General features: G+C 40.6%; 1 protein-coding gene across 5 annotated transcripts in view; it reads left to right on the top strand.

Moving 5' to 3' along the window:
- Positions 1–24,346, top strand: part of NFIA (nuclear factor I A) — a 556,273-nt gene that overhangs the window by 434,105 nt on the left and 97,822 nt on the right. For all 5 annotated transcript variants that reach the window (XM_056845664.1, XM_056845662.1, XM_056845665.1 and 2 more), the window contains exons 4-5: positions 1,987–2,061; positions 18,091–18,208. In XM_056845664.1, coding sequence (XP_056701642.1) covers positions 1,987–2,061; positions 18,091–18,208 — 193 coding nt within the window. The remainder of the gene's footprint in view (positions 1–1,986; positions 2,062–18,090; positions 18,209–24,346) is intronic.

Below are 24,346 nucleotides of genomic sequence, written 5' to 3'. Positions count from 1 at the left end.
AAAGTAGAAGTGAAAAGAAGGCTGGCAGATTCATGATTCTAGCCAGTGCCAGGGGGTTGGCAAAAATGGGCTTCTAGCACTGCATTATTTATTGGGAAATCAGCTTCAATGTGTCACCTGAATGAAGAAAGGACATATACTGCTTCCACCCTTTCACAGTGATAGACATGCAATTGGTAGTATCTGATAAATCAACAAATTGTTTGTTTGATTAATACTTGCAGCATTTTCTGTGTGCATGTATCTCCACGTAGGTGTTAAAGTATGCACTATACAGTATATAACATAATAAGAGTAGCTGTTCAGTAGCATTAGTATTCTTTTGTAGTGTTATGAGTAAATACAGTGAAATCAAACAATCTAATACACAGCTTATTACATCTGGGCATATGGAGCTCAATACTGTGTGTGTATGTGTGTTAGATCTGGTGACCTTAATTAGAACAACCTTAAAAGGTATGCCACTTATCCTGCAGACAAGAACGTCTTTACAGTTCTTTTAATAATCCCTTTATCCTCAGATTTCTTTGACCCTGATTTCAAAAGCAATAGGTCATGCTGGCCTATCAGCTACAGCCTTCTAATTGAAAAACTGATACATTTGGTATGCACTGTAGTATCTGGTACTGCAGAATTTCTTGTACCCGATTTACAGTTTGAGGGCTTCTTGTTTCGTAATTGATTATACCCAGAAAATTAAATTACCATTTGGTGATGGACATGTTTTCATAGAAAAAGGGAAATACTGTTATGGGGAGTGTAATAACATTTTGATATAAAATATCCTTTACGCAAACGAAACAGGAAGGTAATCATATGCCTGTCTCTTAAAAGAAACCAAAGGATTAGAATTAAAGCTTTCTTATGCAAAGATTTCATTTTTCTTTTGAAAAGCTCATTTTAAAGACTTTTTTCCTTTGTGAAAATCATTAGTTTTCAATATTTTTAAACAGCTACTATTTTAAGTTTTCCCTAATGTAACCTCAGAAAAGGAAGAGTACATCTTTAAATCTTGTTTTGTTTGAATGAATGAGTAGATAATCCTGATCAGATGTTTCTTTAGAGAATAATGTTTAAAACGATTATAGAACTTAGCTGTCCCATCTGATTCCTAGGAACAGTATTTTAATTTCAATTGTTAAGTCGTTAGGGTCATCTGAGGTAACTTTATCAAAACTGGTTTATTTTGTTTCCGATTTCTAGCTGAAATACCTTAATATATACACAACTCCCAGTGACTGTTAACTTTCTTAAACTCTAACCATATATCTGTTTACCTAAACAGCCGTTAGTGATCAGTAAAATCAATACATCTAATTCTCAATGTGGCCCCATCTGTGGATACTTAAATCCAGAGACTGGAACCATGAACAGAAAAGACAAATCTTTTTACAAACCTAAAAAACACCCAAGCCTTGGTTAGTGTCAATAAAAGGCAGGAGGAAGCGCCCTTTTCAGGTCTGTTTTGGCTTCACCAGGGCCTGGCCCAGCAGCAGCCCCCAGCCAGGTTGCTGCCACATGACTTGTATGATTTACCTAGGCCCGACTGCTTGCTACTGTTCAACAGCAGCCACTTCATGAAAGTGAGTGTGGTATAGTGGTCAAAGTTGCAGACTAGGATCTGGGAGACCCAGGTTTGAATCCCCACTGTGCTGTGGAAGCTCACTGGGTGATCTTGAGCCAGTTACACATTCTCTGCCTAACTTACCTTGTAGTGTTGTTGTGAGAATAAAATGGAGGAGAAGACAATGGTGTAAGCTGCTTTGGGCTACCATTGTGGAGAAAGGCAGGGTACAAATGAAGTATAGGTGAAGACAGGGGATGTAAAAAGTAGGTTGAGTGGGAGAGAGAAAAGGAATCAGGAAAAAGGGAAAGGCCATGGAGCCTTTCAGGGACGGGAAGGAAGAAACAGTTACTGAAATATTGGAGAATACTGGCATTCATTGTTAAGATTAATCATTTATCTGATTTTCTTGTGTTTTGCAGGACATTTGGGCTTCCAAGACAGTTTTGTCACATCAGGTGTTTTCAGTGTGACTGAGCTAGTAAGGGTCTCACAAAGTAAGTACTGTTCTTTATAATTTAAGAATATTTTATGTGATGTATTTTTTTTCCTTTGGTTTCTCTACGCACACTCAACCTTTATACCAGTTTTGGAAACCCACTTTTTAAATCCATTTCTGCATATCGTAGATAACTAAGTAGTGTTGCAATTTTAATTAGGTAAAGAAAATAAACTGTGTATTATAATTTAAGTAACAAGGTCCTGTTTTTTGCAAAACTGGACTGTTCACTAAAATAGCAAAGTACTGTTAGTACTTGACCTACCCCCTGATTCTGGAAACCTCAGTTTATGTTGGCACAAGCTTTTTTTGCAATGGATACTGGCATGGCAGTAGCCATCTGCATTACTGCACAATCAAAGGCCTATAGTGAAAGGCCTTTAGTTCAACACAAAGATACTCACAGTTGATGGATGGTATTACCAACTGATCTACCATGCTGAATCCTGGGGATTGAAAAGGCAGTTGATAAACTTGCTCATGGTTTTCTTTATGTAAAGTTTGTAAATTGTTAGGTGTTCTAGAATAAGAGGAGATGGCATGGCATAGTGGTTAAGAGTGGCAGACTAATCTGGCAAATAGGGCTCAATTCCCCACTCCTCCACATGAAGCCTGCTGGGTGACCTTGGGCTTGCACAGTTCTCGCAGAACTTTCTCAGGCCACGCAGAGGCAGGCAATGGCAAACCACCTCTAAACGTCTCTTGCCTTGAAAACCTGTGGGGTCACCATATGTCAGCTGTGACTTGGTGGTGCACATGCACACACACACACATGCAGATAGAGGAATAAGATATAAATAGCCGGGCTTGATCCATTTGCTAAACCTAAAATGCTGCTTTAGTTATAATAGTCCAAGGTACCCCTAGGGCCTAGACATAATTTCAGTGGGTCCAGTGTAGACATTTAATATATGAGCCCTCTCTCCCCCGTGACTCAAACTCATACATCCAATCTGATGATCCATGGAAGAATACTTTGTATTTTATTTTTGAAATTACATAAATGGACCTGCCTTATTGTAAGGGGTTGTACACTGGCCCAGACCCCCTAGAAGTGTACCCGTTTTCTTGCCTCTTCCATTTATGTTTGGGTTCTGGCTACCACTAGCCAACTCCAGCTAAAGTCAATCTATTAGATCACTCTTCCAAATGATTTCATGTCCGGTAAATGTTTGCGTGTTTTCAGGAAATTTGTGTGTTTTCAGAATTAGACCGTTGATTTTCATCAGACTTTTAAAAACACGTGAACACATGAAGCTGCCTTATACTGAATCAGACTCTTGGTCCATTAAAGTCAGCATTATCTACTCAGATAATGGCAGTGGCTCCCAAGAATCTCAGGCAGAGGTCTTTCATATCACCTACTGGCGGATCCTTTAACTGGAGAGGCTGAGGAACCCCCTACCATGCCAAGCAGATACTCTGCCACTGAGCCATGGCCCCTCCCCATATAGCCCCCACTGCACATAGTACATGTACTGGGTACATCCACATTGGCATGCATATTCATATTGTACAATAATTATTATTGTTATATCATTAGATTTGATAAAACTTGAAAATATCAGTTCATTCACAGATACAGGATCGGGTGTTTGGGGAGAAGCTGACAATGAGTTCCATAGTGATTTCCCCTGACTTTTATAGTGCAGAGCTGCTGCTGGAGGCTTGAGACTGAGCAGAGAACTGACAGGCCAGGAAGGGGTTATTAACCTCATAGCACTGCTTGTTGTTTCTGCACATAAGTGGCATATAAATATAATAAACTTTCCTTGTCCACTGTTTGTCCACTCAAAGTCCCTTTCCCCAGCTTTATTCTTTCCCGTGGGGCAACAGAGAGACTGGGACCTATTTCTTTTACTCCTTGTGAGAAAATCAGCTGTGGGAAATTTTAAATGAACAAACGGGTAACAAAGAAAGTATCAAACCTTCCCCAGCTACAGGTTCTCCACTCAATCTGAAGCTGCTCACAACTGCTGCGTGCAGGGCTAGCATCAGCATACCCTGAGGTTTGGCTGCTGCTGGGGCCCAAGGATTCCAGCAGGGCCCACTGCTTCCAGCACTCGTGTGCCCCCCCCCTCACTCGCTAGCACTCCACCATCCGTGTTCACAGCTGCACGCTAGCAGCTGAGAGTGCTGATGGGAGCACTTGTGAGAAGGCAAGGGAAGGACACACAAGCAGGGGAAGGCATGCAGGTGGGCGGGAGGGAAGAAGGCATGAGTGCCTGATGGGGGGCAGAGGAGGGGAGAAGGGCCCCTAAAACTTGGAACCAGCTCTGGCATTGTGTGTGTATAAGCCCCCAGTAAAAAACTGTCACAGAACCCACGTAAGCCGTAGCTCTCCCCTTTATGGCTATCACGGTTTTCTACACTCCATGGCCTGAGTTGTATGGAACTCTGTTTTCCTGAAGCCATTCCTTTTGACCTTTAAACAATGCTAATGTCCTCCACCTGAATGACATGCTGCAGGATGATCATTACCAGCTTGTCAATATTCACTAACAGTGAATTAGGAGTACTTGTCACCACCCTGTTCTATTGATCAGAGACACCTTGATGTTTACTGTGACATACTCCAGGCAGACCAATGAGTTATAGACGCCATTGTCTCCTAGCCATACTTCTATTTTGATTACAGTTAACTAGGACTTAAGGAACTGGTGACAAATTTAGCTGAAATTCTAATCTAGCTCCAGCATGTATTGCTGCCATTTTAAAGACTCTGCCGTTCTATACCATGGTGTTTGCTTCTCAAGAGGACTGACAACATAAGCCATTTTTCCAATATATATGTGGTGCTGTCCTGACTTTTGTGACTGTATTTCAATATATAGTATCTATCTTCATGTTCATTCTTTAAAATAAATTTATGGATCATTGAACTGTTTGGGGAACCTTGTATTCATAAGAAATCCACACGAACACATGAAGCTGCCTTATATTGAATCAGACCCTTGCTCCATCAAAGTCAGTACTGTCTACTCTGACCGGCAGTGGTTCTCCAGGGTCTCAGGCAGGGGTCTTTCATATCCATATGCTCACAGTGCAGTTCTAAACAGAGTTACGCCCCCACTGATTTCAATGGACTTAGAAAGCTGTAACTGATTAGCATTGCACTGTTAGACCTCTGAATTGAGGGAAATACTGCAGAGATCTTCTCCACCCTTCCCTTACACTCACTTTGAGTTAATATGTCTGTTTTTACCTGCTGCAGGTATTAACATTTTATTTTCTAAATTTGTATCCACTGAAATTCTGCACAGGTTAAACAATTATATAACATTTGGAAAATCCAGGAAAAGGTGGACATTGCAAAAATATGGCTTGTCACTGGATTCTCTGCATCTGTAGTTAGAAGCTTACATCACTTAAAATACACTGTAGCGATCTGCTCTCCTAGTCACACAAGTAAGAGTACTGTATAGAGAGTCCCTGACAATAAGAAGCTGGAACAGAATGTAAGAAGATTCAGATTGGCATGAGGTGGCACTCTAGTGTTTGAAAGTTGCAATAATTCTCTTACTGTACAGCATGGATCATTGCTGCTAAAAAAAATGAAAGCAGTTATCACTTGTGTTTACTAGGATTCCTCACAATTAGCTTGAAAGCCGGATCTACTGGCCTGAAGATGTTTGAAATGCAATCTAGGGCTGTAGCATTAATGCAGGAGTTGTGGGGAAAGAAGCGGGAGGGAAAGGGCAATACAAGGAAGAGATTCTAACAGCATGGGTGTTTTGTTGTGTCATGGCTGTTTCAGACTGTGCTGATCCTACTAGAGTGCATTTTGCCATTAGGGCACCAAATGGTAAACATAGAGATTGGCACAGTCTATGGCTTAGGTCATATCCACTGAATTAACATGCTTGACACTTCCCAAACTCTGGTTTGCAGGAGGCTGAACTTGGTGGAACTTACTTCTGAAGATGAATAAAAATGTACACAGACTTAATAGGATAATTTATATACATACAAATCAGTAGAAGATAAACTTAACTGTCACTGCTCTGATCAGATATGCAGCATAATCCTATATGTGCTTACTTGGAAGTAAGTCCCACTTCAATGGGACTTCCGTGGGACTTCATTCAATGACCTCCAGGAAAGTGTAGATGAGATTTCATCTTGGGGGTGTTTTTGCCAGAGTAAATTCTATGTTTGTGGTCTCAGGACCCCAAGTTTCAACAGATTATCCATAAGGCAGCTTTTTAAATTGATGTAGCTTGACAATTCAAAATGGCTGCTGAGAATTGATCACTAGCCAATAAAATGAGTGGCTGAGCAGCTTATCAGACTTATTTTTCTATGTATGCTGGGTGAAAGTGGCAAGCAGGATTTCTCCCCCCCCCCCTTTTTTTTTTTTAGCCACAGCTTAGGTCTGGAATATGCTCAAGTGCCTGGAATATATGAAATACTAATGGCAATATCTATGGATTGAACAACTAATGTAATTGCAACTAACCTTCAAAATTCTGGAATTAAGCAGCAGGTTTTCAGAGTAAAGGTTGTCATTTCTGAGAATGCATGAAACCTGCATGCCCCACACTTTCACTTTTTAGAATAAATTTACCATTTATGAGAAACATTCATAGCACTATATTCAAGTTTTCAGTTGCAGTTATGCATGCAAAGCAGTTTCACACCCATTGACCTCACCTGGATTTTAACATCCTGACTGTGGTCATTTGTGTGGATTCCACACAGAAGTAGGCTGAATAAAAGACACTGATGGACTAATTTTGTCGATTCTTCCCTCTCACAGCAGCCCTTCCCCCAGTCAAATACTGTCCCTGGTAAAACAAAAACAAAAAAATCCCCTCCCCCATTGAGCCTAGAGAAATCTAGGTGGATCTGTTTTCTCTTATGTTCCACGGTAACACAGCTGTGCTATTTCTCCATATATAAGAATGTGGGGTTTCTGCTGTACTAATCAGTTTTGTAGGAGAGGTCATTTAAAATCAGCAGCATAAAAATAAACACTGAAGAGGCTAACTTCATATTCAGTAGTAAAGCACTGCTGTTGAAAGTATACAATTCAATTTTGGGTATGAAAAGACCAAAGCAATTTTTTTTTTAAAAAAAAAATTACAATACAGAATGGACTGTGGGCTCAGAATGAAGCGTTGGGGTGACCTTGCCTTTTTATGCCATTACACAATTCAATGGCAGCCCACTCAAACCTTGTTCTCAATCAATATCCTATTAAGGCAACACAAAAAAGTCACCATAAACTTAGTGGTTAGCTATGTTTATAAATGGAATTCAGCATAATTAGATGGTCAATAGCATGCTGTACTAGTAATGTTGAAATGAACATCACACATTTAATATCTGTGGTATTCTGCAAAGCTTTCTTACACAAGCTAGCAAAACCATCTACAGGAGAGAAAAAGATCTAACCACAGATTTCAGCGTGGTTTAGTGGTGAAAGTGTCAGACTAGATCTGTGAAAGCCAGGATGAATCCCCACTCATGCCATGGAAGCTTTGTGGGTGACCTCGGGCCAGTCATCACGCACTCTCAGCCTAACCTACCTTAGAGGGTTGCTGTGAGGATGAAACAGAGGAGAGGAGAATGACGTGAGCCGCTTTGGGTCCCCATTGGGGTGAAAGGCAAATAAAGTAAATGAATAAATAAATAAATGCTGCTTATTCAGTCAGTTGAGAGAAAGGGTTACCGGTTCAAAGGCGTGTTTGCTCCTTGGTTTTACCCCCATCTCATTCTCACACTGTCACTTTTCTGCTTTAGTGTTCAAAATACCTATATGTCTGTTTGTTAAGTCAAAGCCAGCTTTCAGATTTTTTAAGGGTTTTCTGTGGTCATAAAGACTTCAACTGAGTATCTAATTTGAACTCAGAACGCATGGAGTTGCAGAAAAATAATGGGTTTGCCAGTTTGTAACAAAAACCATATAAGTACAACAAGATTTTTTAAAAACAAAAACAAAAAACCTTAAGTTAAACATTGGCTGCAGTCTTCGAAACCTCCATAGTGCTTGGCTGAAAGAGCTCTGGCTTTGTTTGATTTGAACGAGCCATGCCTAGTCCTGTTAATGAAGCAGCATGTGTGACAGTAGATCGAGTATAAACATAGAGGAGATTATTACATGCACCAAAACACATCCATGGATTTACATCCACGAGTCTCCATTTGTAATGCTCCTAATAGTAGAGAAATGGGTTCTAAATAGGAAATGGGGGTGGGGAGTGAAAAGAAGTAAAAACACATATTAGCATTCCAGAGCAAGAGCCACATCCTTTATAAGATGAGTGCCAATCAGAATAAACATTTCTGTACATTTACAAGACAAGAGCTCAAGTTTTGTTAAGCTGGTTTTTCCCCCCTTTAGACATTTGAGTGATTATGACTGACAAGTGTAAGTGAGCTAGTACTAGTGGACATTTTTAATTCATTTGAGCGAGGAGCCTTTGGGCTAGAGTGACTGTTTCAGGGACATTCATTCGCTGCTCCTAGTGACTGAAAACTATCCCATGTATATGTAGAGGTTTGCGGCGAGACCACCCAGTCAGTTGAAACTGGATCCCAAATCAGCATTAGCTCAGTTAGACAAGCTTCAAGTAGATCAATCAGAGAAGAAGTTGAACGGGAAGCCCGTTCTTCATCCAGCAAAGCCACCTTCCTTCACATTCATGTGCCTAGAGTTCTTTCTCATATGGAATATGTACTTAGGTGAGCTATGATTCTTGGGCTTCAGTATTCTTAGGCTTCTTACAGTGCATTCCTGAGCCTGGATGCCGAATGGGCCTAGGAGATGCCCAGACCCCAACGCCAGTGTCCGTGCCACTTGTGCTGTGCAAACTGGCATGGATGCTGGTATTGTGCCACTTTCACTGCCCCTCTAGGACTGCTGTGGCAGCGCGGCCCTCAGATGCCAGCTGGGCCTCCCGCCAGTATCCTGTCAGCATAAGTCCTTGCATTGATGTCCCGGGAGGCATTCCTGGGGTGTTCTGGGGGGTGGAGCTGCCTTTTCAAGTCAGGAACACCCCCTTATGCTTCAGCAGTTCTGTGCCAGGTTTCTGCTGGCGCAGCATCACTTTTCTCTATGGGGCTTCCCCCGCTTAAAAAAAAAATTAGTTAAAAATGCCCCTTTTTCCCCTTGCAGTGGCCACGAAACCTTCTTGGAGGTGCCACAGCAGCGTCACAGCTTCGTTGTCCCCGGCATCTGCACGACTGAGGAATGAGCTGTTAGAATGCTTAGGCTTCAATATAATTTTGATTAGCAGTAACTTTTTCTTTCAGGTCCTTTCCATTGTAGAGTACATGGATTTTTTATGGGCTTTGTTGCATGGAACGTTTTGTATGTAATTTGGGTGTGCTTCTGCTTAGTAACGTGCTTGATTTGTTAACCATAATTTGCAGGATTCCTTTTCCTTATAATGGGAACAATACTAAAGGATTCTCTTCACATTATCAAACATGAGACAAGTCCTCATCCTCCCATCCTCCTTCCTCAGGCCTTTTCCCCCTCACCTCTGTGTGGCCTTGACATTCACAAAATAGGTACATTTTATCATGCCCCCTAAACTCTAGAACTTGGCAAAAAGTTCTAGAATCTCCAGCTTTGAAATGGGATATATTCTCAGATGTGCATGATGCTATGCTAGGTAACAAATTGTGTAGCTGGATTCATCAGTTAATAGCTCTGCCACCTTAACCATTCAGTTCTGAAGGGGGGCAGAGCTGCCACAGAGACAGCGTGACCCCTACACGGGCATATGTGCCACTTGCACCATCCAAACTGGCATGGATGCCAGAACAAGGGCACTTACACTGTCGTATGGGGGCGTTCCCAGGGGCGGCTCTGCCTGTAGGCAGCTTCCAAAGCCCTTTCAGGCCAGGAACACCCCTTTTAGCTGGCACAGAGTTACACTTGCTAAAGGGCAGGAGTAGCCTGACGAGATCAGGCTAGCCTGGGCCATCCAGGTCAGAGCAGTCACTCAGTACCAGTGGCAAAAGACCCCTAGGATTAAGATTCATCCTAAACTATATGTAGAGAGAGGATAAGTAGACCTTTCTCTCTACCCTTATCATACCAGTTTCCAATCGGGTTTCCTTAGGGTTGGGCAGTAATAGGTGTCTGAGGATCAAACTAGATCGTAGGCTGGGTGATAGCAGCAGTGGCAGGGGGTTCAACTTTGGGCCTTGGGGATAAGGGGATTTAATCCTTTCATTTGCACTATGTTTCAACCTCTGATGGCCTTGCAGAGCTGGTATTTGCCTAATGGGGAATGTATACAGGGAGCAGAATAAGCCATCTGTATGTTTCCCTGAAAGGGACAGATCTGGGAGTCATTTGCAACTGGTAAAATTGTGCAGGATTGAAAGGATTAAATTTCTTTCTGTTTTGCATTGTGGCTCCGATCCAAACAATAGACCTCTGGAAGCTGTTGTTTATCAGTAGAAACTGCTCAGAAGATCCATTCATGAGTTGGACCTAAGATGTAAAATCATACACCTGTATATACCCTCACCCTAACCCCATATTCAGCACTGGATATCTATGCACAGGGAATTTTCTCAGGTAAGCTGAGGATTTGTTCTGCTCTACTGCAGCCAGGGCTAAGTGGTTCTCCAGCAACAACTGATGTGTCCTTCTGGCATTTGGATCCATAAACTTAGTAGGGAGATGAACATACTGGATAGATGGATATTCTTCCCTTCTTTCTCACTATAATGACTTAATTTATCACAGTGTGTGATTTTAATACAGAAAAGTAAAATGTGCATAACTACGGCTTAACAGCAAATGAGAAAAAGATTTGCTCCAAGTCCAAGGAGAAAATGTTAACAAAGTTCTAAATGTGGTCTGAATACCAGCAGTTTATATACCAGCACTTCTAAGATTTTATGACCTCTATGAGCTCTCACCATTGAAGAGTGGTCAGCTGATTCTATCCCTTTTCCCTGAGGTGGAAAGTCCCTGCACTTATTCTTACAAAAATGAGAAGCCTCCTTTTCATGATATCTAGATGGGAATGAGAAGGGCTCATCCTCTGTCCTTATACCCTCACAGACTTTCAGGGGTCCCTGGGCCCCAATTTGAGAAATACTGCATTATGTTGTTAATAAAATGGTGACTGGACAGATGAGTACCATTAAAATGAAGATGCAGATACTTTTTATCTTTTTATTGACCACTACGGAGAAGCCGTTTCATTCTCTCTCTCTCTCTCTCTCTCTCTCTCTCTCTCTCTCTCTCTCTCTCTCTCTCTCTCTCTCTCTCTCTCTCTTTCTCTCTCTCCCCACACACACACACACACACACACACTGATGACCTTGGCTAACCTCTGACATGAGATGGGTTTGCTTATTATAACTACTAAAGGACATTTTAAATTTACATACTGGGCCATTTCACTGTATATTACAGATGACTTTCATTCTTAGTTCATTGCAAGGAAAGCACATTAATTTTTAAAATAAAGAAATACATTTTAATAATGTAGCTAGCTGTAGTGTTAGTCCACTTTGTCCTGTTTCACACAAATAAATCATAGCATTGGAAGGGGCCATACAGGCCATCTAGTCCAACCCCCTGCTCAGTGCAGAATCAGCCTAACGCATCCCTGACAAGTGTTTGTCCAGCTGCTGCTTAAAGATTGCCAGTGAGGGGGAGCTCACTACCTTCCTAGGTAGCCAATTCCACTGTTGAACAACTCTTACTATAAAATTTTTTTCTCTAATATCCAGCCAGTACCTTTCTACCCATAATTTAAACCCATTATTGTGAGTCCCAATCTCTGCTGCCAACAGGAACAGTTCCCTGCCCTCCTCTAGGTGACAGCCCTTCAGATACTTAAAGAGAGCTATCATGATCCTCTTCAACCTCCTCTTCTCTGGTCTAAACGTTCACAAGTCCCTCAGCCTTTCCTCATAGGGCTTGATCATCCTCATCACTCTCCTCTGCACCCACTCCATTCTGTCCACACCCTTTTTGAAGTGAGGCCTCCAGAACTGCACACAATACTCCAGGTGTGGCCTGACCAATGCAGTGTACTGTGGAACTATGACATCTTGCATTTTGGATGTTACGCCTCTGTTGATGAACCCCAAGATTGCATTAGCCTTTTATGTTGCTTGATCATACTGGCTGCTCATATTTAACTTACAGTTCACTCGTACCCCAAGATCTTGTTCACACACACTGCTACCCAGAAGTGCATCCCCCATCCAGAATGTGTCTTCCTTATTTTTGTTACCCAGATGTAGAACTCAGCACTTTTTGAATTGCACCTTGTTCATATTCGGCCACTTTTCCAGTGTATTCAGATCTCGCTGAATTCTATATCTTCTGATGTGTTCACTGCTCCTCCCAATTCTGTGAAGATGTTAGGATAATAACAGTAGAATTCTTAGCTCAATTTTATAGCCTATTGCTTACATTGTGAATTGATGTCAAGGAACGGATACTACAATCTGATACAACAAAGGTTGTGTGTCACATATTATCAAAGTTTTTGGATAAGCAAATAATGTTATCTATTCCCTGTCATTTAAGGAGATAGCTTGATATTTCTTGTTATGTATTATATTTGGTCTGCATTGTCTAATGGTATCCCACCCTCCTGCTGTCTGTAGACATATCCAAATTTAGCAAGGTAGAATTACACTTCATGGAATTTAGTCCTCCTGAAATAAGGACAGAGAAGTAGAAACTGGGTAATTAACTAAGGTATTTTTCCTCATTTCCACTCTCTTAAATGAACTTGCTTAATAAATATTATAGTAGCTGGGAAATGACATTGTTATGTACCTGCTTAAAAAAAAACATTATTAACCTTTCAGCTATGCCTTCCATAGGTCTTGTGTGAAAGAGAATTTATCAAGTGAAGGCTTTTAAAGCACAAATACATTTGGCCAAGAACTTGCTAAAAACTGTGAAGCGGATGCTGCAGAGTATACCTTTATGATTGATTTCCATTCAAGTCAGACTGACTGCAGTGTGGTCATTTTTCTAACCCATAACTGCTCGCACTGCAGTAGTTTGCTATCTGCAGGGTGTCTGAATTATAGCAGCCCAAGCCCATGTTACCTTTTACACAAATTACTTACACTGGTTTCTTTTTCCATGCAAATTCATCAGTTTTACAGCATCTTGTCTCTGATGTCAGGAAATTCTAGCAGACAGCACAATTGATAAAACGAGTTAATTTTACAATCCTTTTTTGTTGTTGCAAATTTTCATTTACCCATTGCACAGGAAGCATATTGTAGTTAAAAGAAGACAGCAAATGGGTGTTGAGTCTTTTTATAAATTATGTCCCAAGTTAATTCCATTTAAAGATCATTACCGACTGGCACCCATTTTAATATCATTGTGTTCTTTCCATCCTGTTCTTTTTTCTTTTTTTCAATGCATATCATTCCACCTGTTGTCATTAAACCACTGCTTGGAGTAGTCGATTGTTTCTAGCGTATTATATGCAAGTTGTATGAGGAGGTTTTTTTCTCCGTGTTATCTATGATTCCCATGTTTCACCTGTAGTCTGTTAACAATTTACTCCAAATAATATTCCCTCTGTTGAGGACTTAGGCATCCAATTTAATTGTAATATGAAAAGAAGCTTGTGCCCATGTAAAAGACCCACCAAAGGCAAATTGGATAGGAGGTATGCAGAAAGACTTGGTGCAGGATTATCCTGGGAATAATTACACTGGGAACCCATAAACCCCATGATGTTTTTACAACCTCAGAAGAGGTTGTCTGTGGCCCATTCCCCTGTTAAACTTTCTGCAGATCATATGTCAGTTATTTTTCACGTTTGTATCCATGGAGTTTTGGGCGTTTCAATTGAGGGTCATCCTATTTTTGCTGAAGAATAATCCTATAATATAGGGTAGGCTGAGAGAGAGAGAGTGATTGGCTCAGTGTTACTCAGTAAGTTTCATAGCTAATCTAAATTACGTACTCAGGTCTTCCCAACTTAGGTCTAACACTTTATCCTCTACATTACGCTAGGTCTCAGTGGCTGAATTACCAGGATTCAGATTATGATAAGAACATAAGAAAGGCCCTGCTGGATCAGACCAAGGCCCATCAAGTCCAGCAGTCTGTTCACACAGTGGCCAACCAGGTACCTCTAGGAAGCCACAAACAAGACGAGTGCAGCAGCATTGTCCTGCCTGTGTTCCACCGCACCCAAAATAATAGACATGTTCCTCTGATACTAGAGATAATAGGTATGCAGCATGACTAGTATCCATTCTAACTAATAGCCATGAATACCCCTCTCCTCCATGAATATGTCCACTCCCCTCTTAAAGCCCTCCAAGCTGGCAGCCATCACCACATCCTGGGGCAGGGAGTTCCACAATTTAACTATGCGTTGTGTGAAAAAATACTTCCTTTTATCTGTTTTGAATCTCTCACCCTCCAGCTTCAGCAGATGATCAGATTCCACACTTGCATATGGGTACACTTGAACTGATGCTGGGAACCTACTTTCTTAACCCTCTACACTCTGGGATGAAGCTGCATAGTAGAAATTCTCAACCTATTTCAGTGAATGGTGGCCCAGCATTCATAGCTATTCACATGCTGAGATAGAGTATGGTGCAAATGGATATATGAAAATGGAAAAGCAAGAGTTTTAAGAATTTAAAATCACAAAAATGCATGGGCGTAGGAGGCAGACAGTTACATCGTTTGTCGCCAGGGATGCCATAGGCACTCTCTAATGGCAAGTAGATAATTTTCTTTGTCATTCATTGATTACCAAACTGATGATTTATGACAAGTTAAACATGTCCACCAAATAACAATGTGTTTGAGTCAGTATTTGGAGACAGGGAAGTTCTTTGTGTGAAGTGGTGGCTGATTCAGTGAATGCAGCTAATCCTGAACCAGTGTTTGGAAGAGGTGGCCATGTGAATGAGAGAAAGCAAGCTAAGGCAGATGCTGTTGAGAAGAGAGATACTCTTGAGAGAGAGATCGGTTAAATTTAGATGGAAACGATTACCTTGCCCAGTCAAATGTTGGTATTTGAGAAAAGGATGCAATAGTTGATAGGAGTATATTTTACTACAGGGTGAGTATCATTTATCTAGACTTCTTGGGACCAAAAGTGGTCTGTATTTCGGATCTTTCCGCATATTGGAATATTTTGGAATTTTTGCATATACATAATGAGCTATCTTGGGGATGGGACCCAAATTCATTTATGTTTTATATACAATTTATACACATAGCCTGAATGTAATTTTAAATACTATTTTAAAAGCAGGCAGCATGGATCTGCCTGCATGCCGGCTTAAAGGGTCCAGTTTTTGGATCAGTCTGCATGTGGGATTCCTGGATGAGGGATATTTTACCTGTATATGTGTTTAATCTGGGCACTTCCCACAGTTGTAGACTCTGCCAAACTAGCTGCACTGACCCATGCTTTTGTAACCTTAAGACTATACTACTCTCTGTGGGGCAGCCCTAAGCTTCAGCTTGTGCAAAATACAGCAAACTGGCACTGGAAATCACTTGCACATAACACCAATTTTATGATTGCACTGTTTAACAATTTATTTCTAGGCTCAACTCAAGGTGCTTTGAAGACATGCTTGAAGTGCTGCCTCTCCCTATGTGAACCCTGTAGTTAGCTCAAGACCCTTGTCCTTCAAGAAGTACATTTGGTCCTCCGTACATTCATTAGTCTTTTCAATAGTGGCTTCCACCTTATGTAGCAGGTGAAAGTGCAAAGAGAACTTTTGCTAGTGAAGTTTCGAAGCTTATGGTCACTTTTTTTCAGCATACTTCGGGTTGAGTTCCTAACTTAGCTTGTTCTTTTTGATGCAGGTAGCAATTTCTTCTTTTGGATTGTGTGTGCTGATTCCTGTCAAGCTGATTTTTAATTATAGGTCATAGTTGTACCTTTTGGACTATGGTTTGATTATCATCGCCATGTTGCAATTTTAAAGATTGTATTTTAGACGTTCTGATTATTAGCCACCTCAGATGAAGTAGAGATAGGACATACACAAGTACATATTTTTCAGTAAATGAATGAACACACTTGTGGTGTAACTTGCTGTCACTGAAGTTTAGTGCAATTTAGTAGTGTAATTTGTGATTCACTAAGTCAGCAAGTGATTACCTTGCATTTATGAACCAGTCCTAATAGGTACCTGTGAAATTTGACCAACCACATTTCTGTCAGGGCCACTGAGAGGGGGAACTGGGGAGACAAAATTCCTATGGACCATGCCCTATTCAGTATGCATCCCGATTTATTTTGGTTCAAATGCAGTTATCCACTGCAGTCATTAGGGGCGCAAGGAAGACAGGGCACAGTACACAGCAGTAGTTCAGCTTTCTGCTCCCAGTGCCTTTTTACAAAGTTTACTACAAGGAGGCAAATACTTGCATATCCTACTAAACCCATCTACCAAGCCAGGACTGGAGCAAGGCAAGACAGCCAGCACAGCTCATGGCTGATACACCCATTGCCAGGCTGCAGCTTCCTAACAAGATTGTTCTTTCCAGCAGCCTGTTTCCTTCTCCATTTCCTTCCATCGGTCTCCATAGTTTTGTCTGCTCAGCCAGATCTTCCCTGTTAGTGTGTTGTAGAAAATAAAATAACCTTCCCTATTTTCTTAATTTCTCTTCCTCTTTTCCACATTTTTCTCCATTTTGCTCTCTTTCTTTCATGATATCTCTTAATTTCTCTCTCCCTCTTCTAATCCCCCCATTAGTTGTCAGACTTGGTCTCAACTCCTTTTTATCCCTGGTTGGCAAGAATGCACTTAACGGTAGTACAGCAGAAACAGTTAACGTTATGAACAGAAGTGAAGGGGGTGTTAATATTTCTCCATGAGCTATCAAAATAGGAAAAGGATGCCCCCTTTATGTGCATGGTAATGGAATGTTAGTGGTTATACATGTGGTTATACATCTAATTCCCATTAGATTCAATTACATTTTAAACACTTATCAGGCAGTGCATTGTTGCTGTTGTATTGGTTGGACAACTATTAGAAAATCAGATCCCAGTACTTCTCATCCAGCACCACCACATAATCAATTTGCCCTGCTTTTGTGCTAAGTAAAGGTACAAGAGTAAACAACTAGATTTCTTACAGATTAACTTACTAAAGAGTTACTGTGTTATGAAGTTTCTGTGAACTTCAGTCCATTTCCTCAGATGTAAGAAGTGTGTTCTATATTGGTTCACATGTGTATGTTCGTACAAATATCACAAAATTAGACACAAGGTTTGGATCAGGGTCATATGGGCGCCCAGGTAGAATCTTTGTCCAGAGGCCCATGTTGGCTCTCGGCAGCCCTGATTTCTATCACATTAGATGTTCATATTTTCCCAGCAAAAACATTGCAGTGAAAACACTGAGGAAATATTATTTGCAGCACCCTATGGCAGGTGAGAAAGGGTCCCCTTGGTCTCTTAGAACAACTGTACATTTCTTCTGTATTAAAATGGTCATCTGCCTTTAGTCATTTCTTATGTTTGTGATACCAGATCAATATTATTGATGTCATGAAATTCACAAACTTCCCTTCTTCGCAATTAATTCTGTGTAATTAGTAGTATCTTTACTAAAAATTAGTTCATCCCACCCATTTGTAACAGTCAAGAGACAGTGCAACAAAAAAGACTTAATCGTGGTTGTATGGCAGTGTTTATAAGCTGCCTTGGGCTAACTAAAAAGATGGGATATAAATATTTTAAATAACTAAATCACTTACCCAAGGCAGGAACAAAAGGAAAAACTTGCTACTATATCCGGTGATATTAAACATATGGAAAAAATCTGTGAAGCAATATTCCTTCAGGTTTTTGAGAAAGGCCACAGTGCAAACAGACTTTGCCATTAGAAAAAAACCTTAAAAGAAGACCTTAATCATAAAGTTGCATAATTAACTTTTAATCTTTCTGATTACAGTGTCAGTTAACTCATACCTTTCTACCCACAAGATGGGTAAAGTCATTAAGGTGAAAGTGAATGTTTGATATGTAATTATTCGTTTTTCACATGACTTACTTCCTTTTCTTTATTTCCCCAGCACCAATAGCCGCAGGAACAGGCCCTAATTTCTCACTCTCAGATTTGGAAAGTTCCTCATACTATAGCATGAGCCCAGGAGCAATGAGGAGATCTTTACCAAGCACTTCCTCTACCAGGTAATTCAGTCTGTGCAAGATATTGGGGTTATGGCTAATCTCCTTGGCTATGCGCACATTTCAAAATCAGTAATGCTGTCATTTAGTACTTAAGTTACCTGACAGGTTCTGGTTAAGACATTGAGTCCATTTATGCAGGGTCAATTTTGATGCTCACTCAAAGCTCTTTTTCTAAAGGTGACCTTTAAAATGCCTATTCTCTCCTTCGTTTGCATAGCGATTGGCAATGGTCGTTTGCATAGCTAAGCTGTATTTGTGATTTTTCATGGTTTCTTCAGTGAATGCTTTGGTGCGGGGGCGGAGCAAATACAAAAGGTCACATTAAAGGGGCTCTTAAGAAAGGCGAAGCAGGTATGTGCCGGCTTCGCAGTCACTTCCTGGATGATGGTTCAGCATGAAAAACTCAAAAAAAAAAATGTGGGGCACTTCAGCCTGGAACACGCTGCTAATTACCAAGCATACATGGCCTGAGACTTTCTAAGAATAAAGTGGAGTGTCCATTAATGTGTCTCAAAGCCCTTTATTTGCACTTATATTTTGAAAGTTACTGAAGATCTAATGAATATAAATTGGAAGGCATTTTCTAAAGGTGGAATAAAAGTGATAACGGATGGAGATGTTGGCCTGTAATTCTAAACTTTTTTTGAAGGGTCTTAATGACAGAAGTGGCCTTATCCAAGTTTAGGGAACTGGCAGTTAAGACACTGAGACCCAGTTCCTTCAAAGTGCAGAGTTTGAATTGTCCTGGTTAAAATTGCTAGAGTGGTACAGAGAGCTGCTGCACACAAATGGCTTACCACATGGATATGATTCCATGCTAGTGTGTTTCAAGCAGCAATCATGCTGCTATTTGCACATCGAAGTTGAATTGGGACTAATCCAGGAATACTCAATTTGTGAACATCTGCTCAGGTGGCCAGTTAGGTACGTGCTTGTCTGGGGAGCTGAACAGGCCACACAGATGCACAGCAATCAGCCATTCAGCTGTAATGGCTCTTAAACAATAAACCTATTGCAGGGATCTGCTGAGCTGAATCAAGGCTAACTGAAGGTGAGCCAAGCAAAATAGCCAAATGGAAGGTCATTATTCTAAAGCACACAGGTGGTTTTCCATTACGGTGTTGTTTTGAGAGGAACTAGGCTTGCAAAGTAAGCAATCACTTCATGTAGTTTGTCCCTCCTGCTTTCTGTCCATTGAAGGAGACTTTCATGAAACATCACAGAATAGTATGACTTCAGTGCTTGGCTTCTGGGAAGGTCAAGGGGACCATGATGACTCTGCAGCAAGGAGGCCATTTTAAAGTAATACTGTTGAAGATTAGCTAACCTACAGGGCAGGCCACTGATGATACCTCTGTGTCTAATATATATAAACCATATTGACTGGGCTTTTCTGGGCTTTTGGTACAACAACCTGTATCATATTGCCCAATGGAAATGTAACACATGGCTTCAGATAAACTGGTACATAGCAACCTAGTGTAGTTTAAGGTGCTGCCCTTTAGAACTCTACTTGATGATGCAGCTTTAGAAAGGAGTTGAATCTTTTATTCATCTTCGGTCTTTTGTGCAGTCCCACATTGCGCATGCACAGGCCTGCCTCAGATGATGTTCTAGCTTTCCTTATAGGTCTTGGGTTTGTGGCTTGGATAGTAATTTGGAGACAACTTTTTAAAATTGTAACTTTTTTTTTTTTTTTTTGCAAGCAAGGCAAAGCCAGTTGCTATCATGTATGCTATTTAGGACCTAAATTGAATTTTTTGCTCTCACTCAAAGTGGATCAGTTGTTTCAAAGACATGACCCTCCTGGTTAGGAGTCTGCAACAAGGAGGGGAAAGGAGGGGAAATTACCCTTTCTGTCTTTTTCATTACTGCAGCTCTACTGACAGAAGAGGAAACAGAAAGTGTTTTAACTCTTTTCCCCACCACAACCTCCAAACTCATTTGGCTATTAAGCTGCACAGGTTCTGTGCTCCCAGGAGTAAACTTTGCCATGGTCAGAAAGGACTGGTAGGAAGGGGATAAAGGAAAGATCAGTGATCCTTGCCTCTGGATGTTGAGATCCAACTTATTGATTTCATTGGGCTTAGAGTAATATAGAATTATCCTGTCTGTGTAGCATGTGCACCCCATAATTTATGAAGGACTTACATATGCATGTTTAGCTGTATTAATGTGAGTCTTCACATTACAGTTGACTTCAGCTTCACATTGCAGGCTATAACCAGCAAAATAACACATGTGAGTTCTTCATACTCTTTTCTCCCTTCTGGAAATGATATGTAAGAAAAATGTAATGTGAAAAATGTAGTTCATACAAATATTTCTCTCTGTGTCTCCCCCCCCCTTTTTTTTCTTTTTTCTTTTTTTTTTTTGCTACAAAGGCTCCAGGACAATGTGTCACTGGTTTATAGCCTGTGATGACTGAGAGAATGCCCTGTGTGCGTATACTCAGTCAACATTCTGAAATTTGGCAAATAAACTAATCGTTACTTGTGGCAGTAATCAGTATACTCATTTACACAATTTAGCTTTATTTTTCTGAGCATACTTAGTATGCTGTATGGACAGTTCTCATTCATAAGAGTTAGTCTCAGGGTATGTTTGTTTCCATTTCAGGAGAGAAAGAACAGACAGATTATTAACGATACTTAAAAGTAAAGCTCAGCTGTCGCTCTCGTAGGCTTCTGCAAATACCTGACACAGATAAGAAGCTAATTATAAACAGCTTCAGTAGTTAATAACTCTGCAATATGTTTGTTTTTTCCTCACATTAGGTTTCTCCATATTAGACAGAAAAGTCCTTAAATTACAGGCTTACAGCACAATCCTAAACATATTTACTTGGAAGTATGTCCCTATTGATTTCACCGACATTTCCTTCCAAATACACAAGCTTAGGACTGCTAAGGACTGTAGCTTTAGCAGAATTATCAAGGCAGTGATTGTACTGCAGATAAAAATGTCTCTTGTTGACATTAAACATGCTTTGAAAACAAATTTGGGGCTGAGAGACGCTTTTTAGTGTTCCTGGGCTATGGTTAGAGTGCCAAGGATCTCAGTTTTAATTGTTTGAAAAGTACCTAGCCCTCATGTGTGCAAATAAAAATTTGAAAAAGGCGGTGAGATCAGAAGGCTCAGAATGCCTTGTTATTTACTTTTCCTGTAACACTGAATAACTTCCATTGATGTGAGTATGATAAAATCAAGAACTGAAATTGTGCACACTAGAGTAGACAAAATCTGTCCCATGTTCCATGCACTGATAGTGCTTGTATTGTGATGCTCATACCACAGAAAATTCACTTCAAATAGCAATAGGGTTGCCAACCTCTGGTGGTAGCTAGAGATCTCCCTCTATTACAACTGATCTCCAGGAGATAGAAATCAGTTCCCCTGGAGAAAATGGCCGCATTGGCAATTTGAATCTATGCCATTCCCCTCTCCAAACCTCGCCCTCATCAGACTCCACCCCCAAAATATCCAGGTATTTCCCAACCCGGAGCTGGCAAACCCTAAATAGCAAAGAAGCAATTTGCTTTAACAGATTTTCAAGAAGTGACTGTATGAATTATCTGTTTTTAAATTCTTAAGCACAGGAGAAATCATGACAGGTTTTTAAATTCCCTTACAATAGTTCTTTAATTTAGGGAATTGTCTTCCCTGATCTCACTCAACAGGACTTTTGGGCAGGTAGTTTACCATTGGGAGTTTCTGTTTCCATTGTGCACAGAAATGTGCAATAGACTCCATAAAGCTGACAATAGATGTAACATCTGCCGACCCTGTCTTCAAATGTGAATTCAATAGGGCATTTTTCCTCAGAACAGTCTGTTCTGCTCACTATCGCTCAAGAAGCTGAGGGCCTTTGGCTCTGCAATTCCCCCACATTACTCTGCCAGAGTCCGAGCCGATTGACCTTCAGAGCTCAGCAGAAGGGTTATCTTTCCTCTCAGGCTTCACTTGAATGTTTCATGGGGGAGGGATGTATATGTGGCTGGTGATGAGTAACAGTCTCTCTGTGTTTCACCTCTGAAGAGCTCAAGTAAAAAAAAAAATTTGGTTTCAAGTTGTGGTGAAACTGATTGTTTTTAAAATCAAGGGATCCTTCTCCCTGCCTAGCTATGCTTAGTTAGTAATACTTTTGCAGCACTTTTATGGCTCCCAAGGTAATTATGTCAGATTTGTTCTCTTGCTTTCTCTAGTTGTCACTTTGCTTGTCCAGTTAGATAGTTTGTTGCACAGAAACAGAGACAGAGAACTATGTGGCTCTACCTACACCATAATAGTAAGTTCATATAATCACCCTTGCCTGGGTAATAGACAGTCCACATTAAAACAGAGATTGGTCACTTCTTCATTGAGTATTTAGTATGGATTTGTTCCTATTGGGATGCTTTTTTAAAAAAAGGTCACTTCCACCTTTGTGCACCTTCTGGCTTTTCCCTGGCTGCTGTTTGGAGGGTGAAGTCGAGATCTTTCCTGGTCCCATCTCCATCCCCTAGCCCTGTGGCAGCCATTCTCTAACACCACTCTGCATCACCAAAGGGCTTGGTTAAGAGGTCTAACCTCTGAGTTCATCCAGTTTAGGGAGAAATGAGTTGCTGGTGAAAATGTTAGATTTGGGTCCGGTAGGACCTCAGGGAACAACCAAGATTGTTGGGGTATAAACCTTCCAGGGTCAAAGCTCTCTTCATCCTGGTATCTGATGAAGGCAGCTTTGACTCTCAAAAGCTTATACTCTGAATATCTTGTTGTTCTCTGAGGTGCTACTGAACCTGAATCTAGTTGTTCTACTGCAGACCAACACAGCTATTCTCTGAAACTATCAGTTGGAAATGTGTTTTCCATTTTAAAACAGTGAAACAACCACCATCTTGAATTACTAATCCAACCACATGTTTTTGTAGCATTAAAAATCCTAACAAAATTATTTATGAACAGAATAACTTCACTCTCAATTCAATTGCTGTACACATCCATTGTGCAGTACTATCAATGTTTACGTCACTTTGAAAAGGAGCTATTAAAACTGTGTGCGATGGAGAATAAAATAGTGCTGCGTCTTCACATGCAGCAAAATTCTCAGCTGTTCTACTTTACACTGAAGATGGTCAGTTCAATTTTTAATGTCCCCCATGTAAAAGAGCACTCCCAGAAATAAAAAAATAGAAAGAAAGATAGGCTAAACATTTCTCCCTAATGTAGGGAGCTTTTTACACATCTGTACTCTGAAGTAGTACGGTCTATTATGCCCTTTCAGAACTCTACCTCATTCCTATCTTTCTCCGATGCATGTATAGACAAGACACAATTCAGAATTAGCTATTGTGAGCATAAGCCTTCCTCACTGCATTCCACAGACTGGGTAACCATGAACAACAGGTGGAATGTAATGCAACCTGCTATTAGTATAAAGCTAGTTGTAGCTAAAGCTAACTTCTTGGGCAATTATAGACATGGTCACACTGGGCAACCAACTATTAGTCATTTTACCTGGCTGGGTAGAAGTGTAACGGTTGTCTGCAAGATACCATACTTGTCCATTGGAAAGTGTAAACACCTGCAGTTTATCCATGCATTACTTCAGAAGCCACACTAGAAGTATTGAAAACAGACATATGGATCACTCCCTATAATATTTACATTTCAATTCTAAGCAGAATTATAGCCTTCCAAGACCATTGACTTTGATTGACGTAGGAGAGTGTAACTCTGCTTAGGATTACACTGTCCATTCCAAAATTCAACTTAAAGTGTCACAAATGTTCATATCCCTTACAAATGCCCAAAATATGAAAAGAAACAGTTCAGATTACAATCCATTGCTATATAGGTAGAGAATTACCAAAACAAAGATAAAAGTTGCTTCAGTATCCAGTTAAGACGATTCTTGTTTCTTTGCCGGAGCTTCACTCTCACATGGTGAATCTGACAGAATTCTGTTATTACTTTGGCATGCCTGCCAGTTGGTGATTTTTAGGGCTGTTGATTCGGTTTGGCCTGAACCAAAAAACAGCCGAATTTCTCTGAATTCGGCGGTTTTTCAGTTCGGACGAACCGAACTCAAAAAGTGGGGGGAACCGGGGAGCCGAATTGGCCGAGTTCGGGGTGTTCCCGAATAAATTCGGCCTATTC

The sequence above is a fragment of the Euleptes europaea genome, chromosome 2 (genome assembly GCF_029931775.1).
Source record: "Euleptes europaea isolate rEulEur1 chromosome 2, rEulEur1.hap1, whole genome shotgun sequence".
NCBI classification, from domain to species: domain Eukaryota; kingdom Metazoa; phylum Chordata; class Lepidosauria; order Squamata; family Sphaerodactylidae; genus Euleptes; species Euleptes europaea.
The sequence above is the reverse complement of the archived record's forward strand: the minus strand, read 5'-3'. Positions and strand labels throughout refer to the sequence as shown.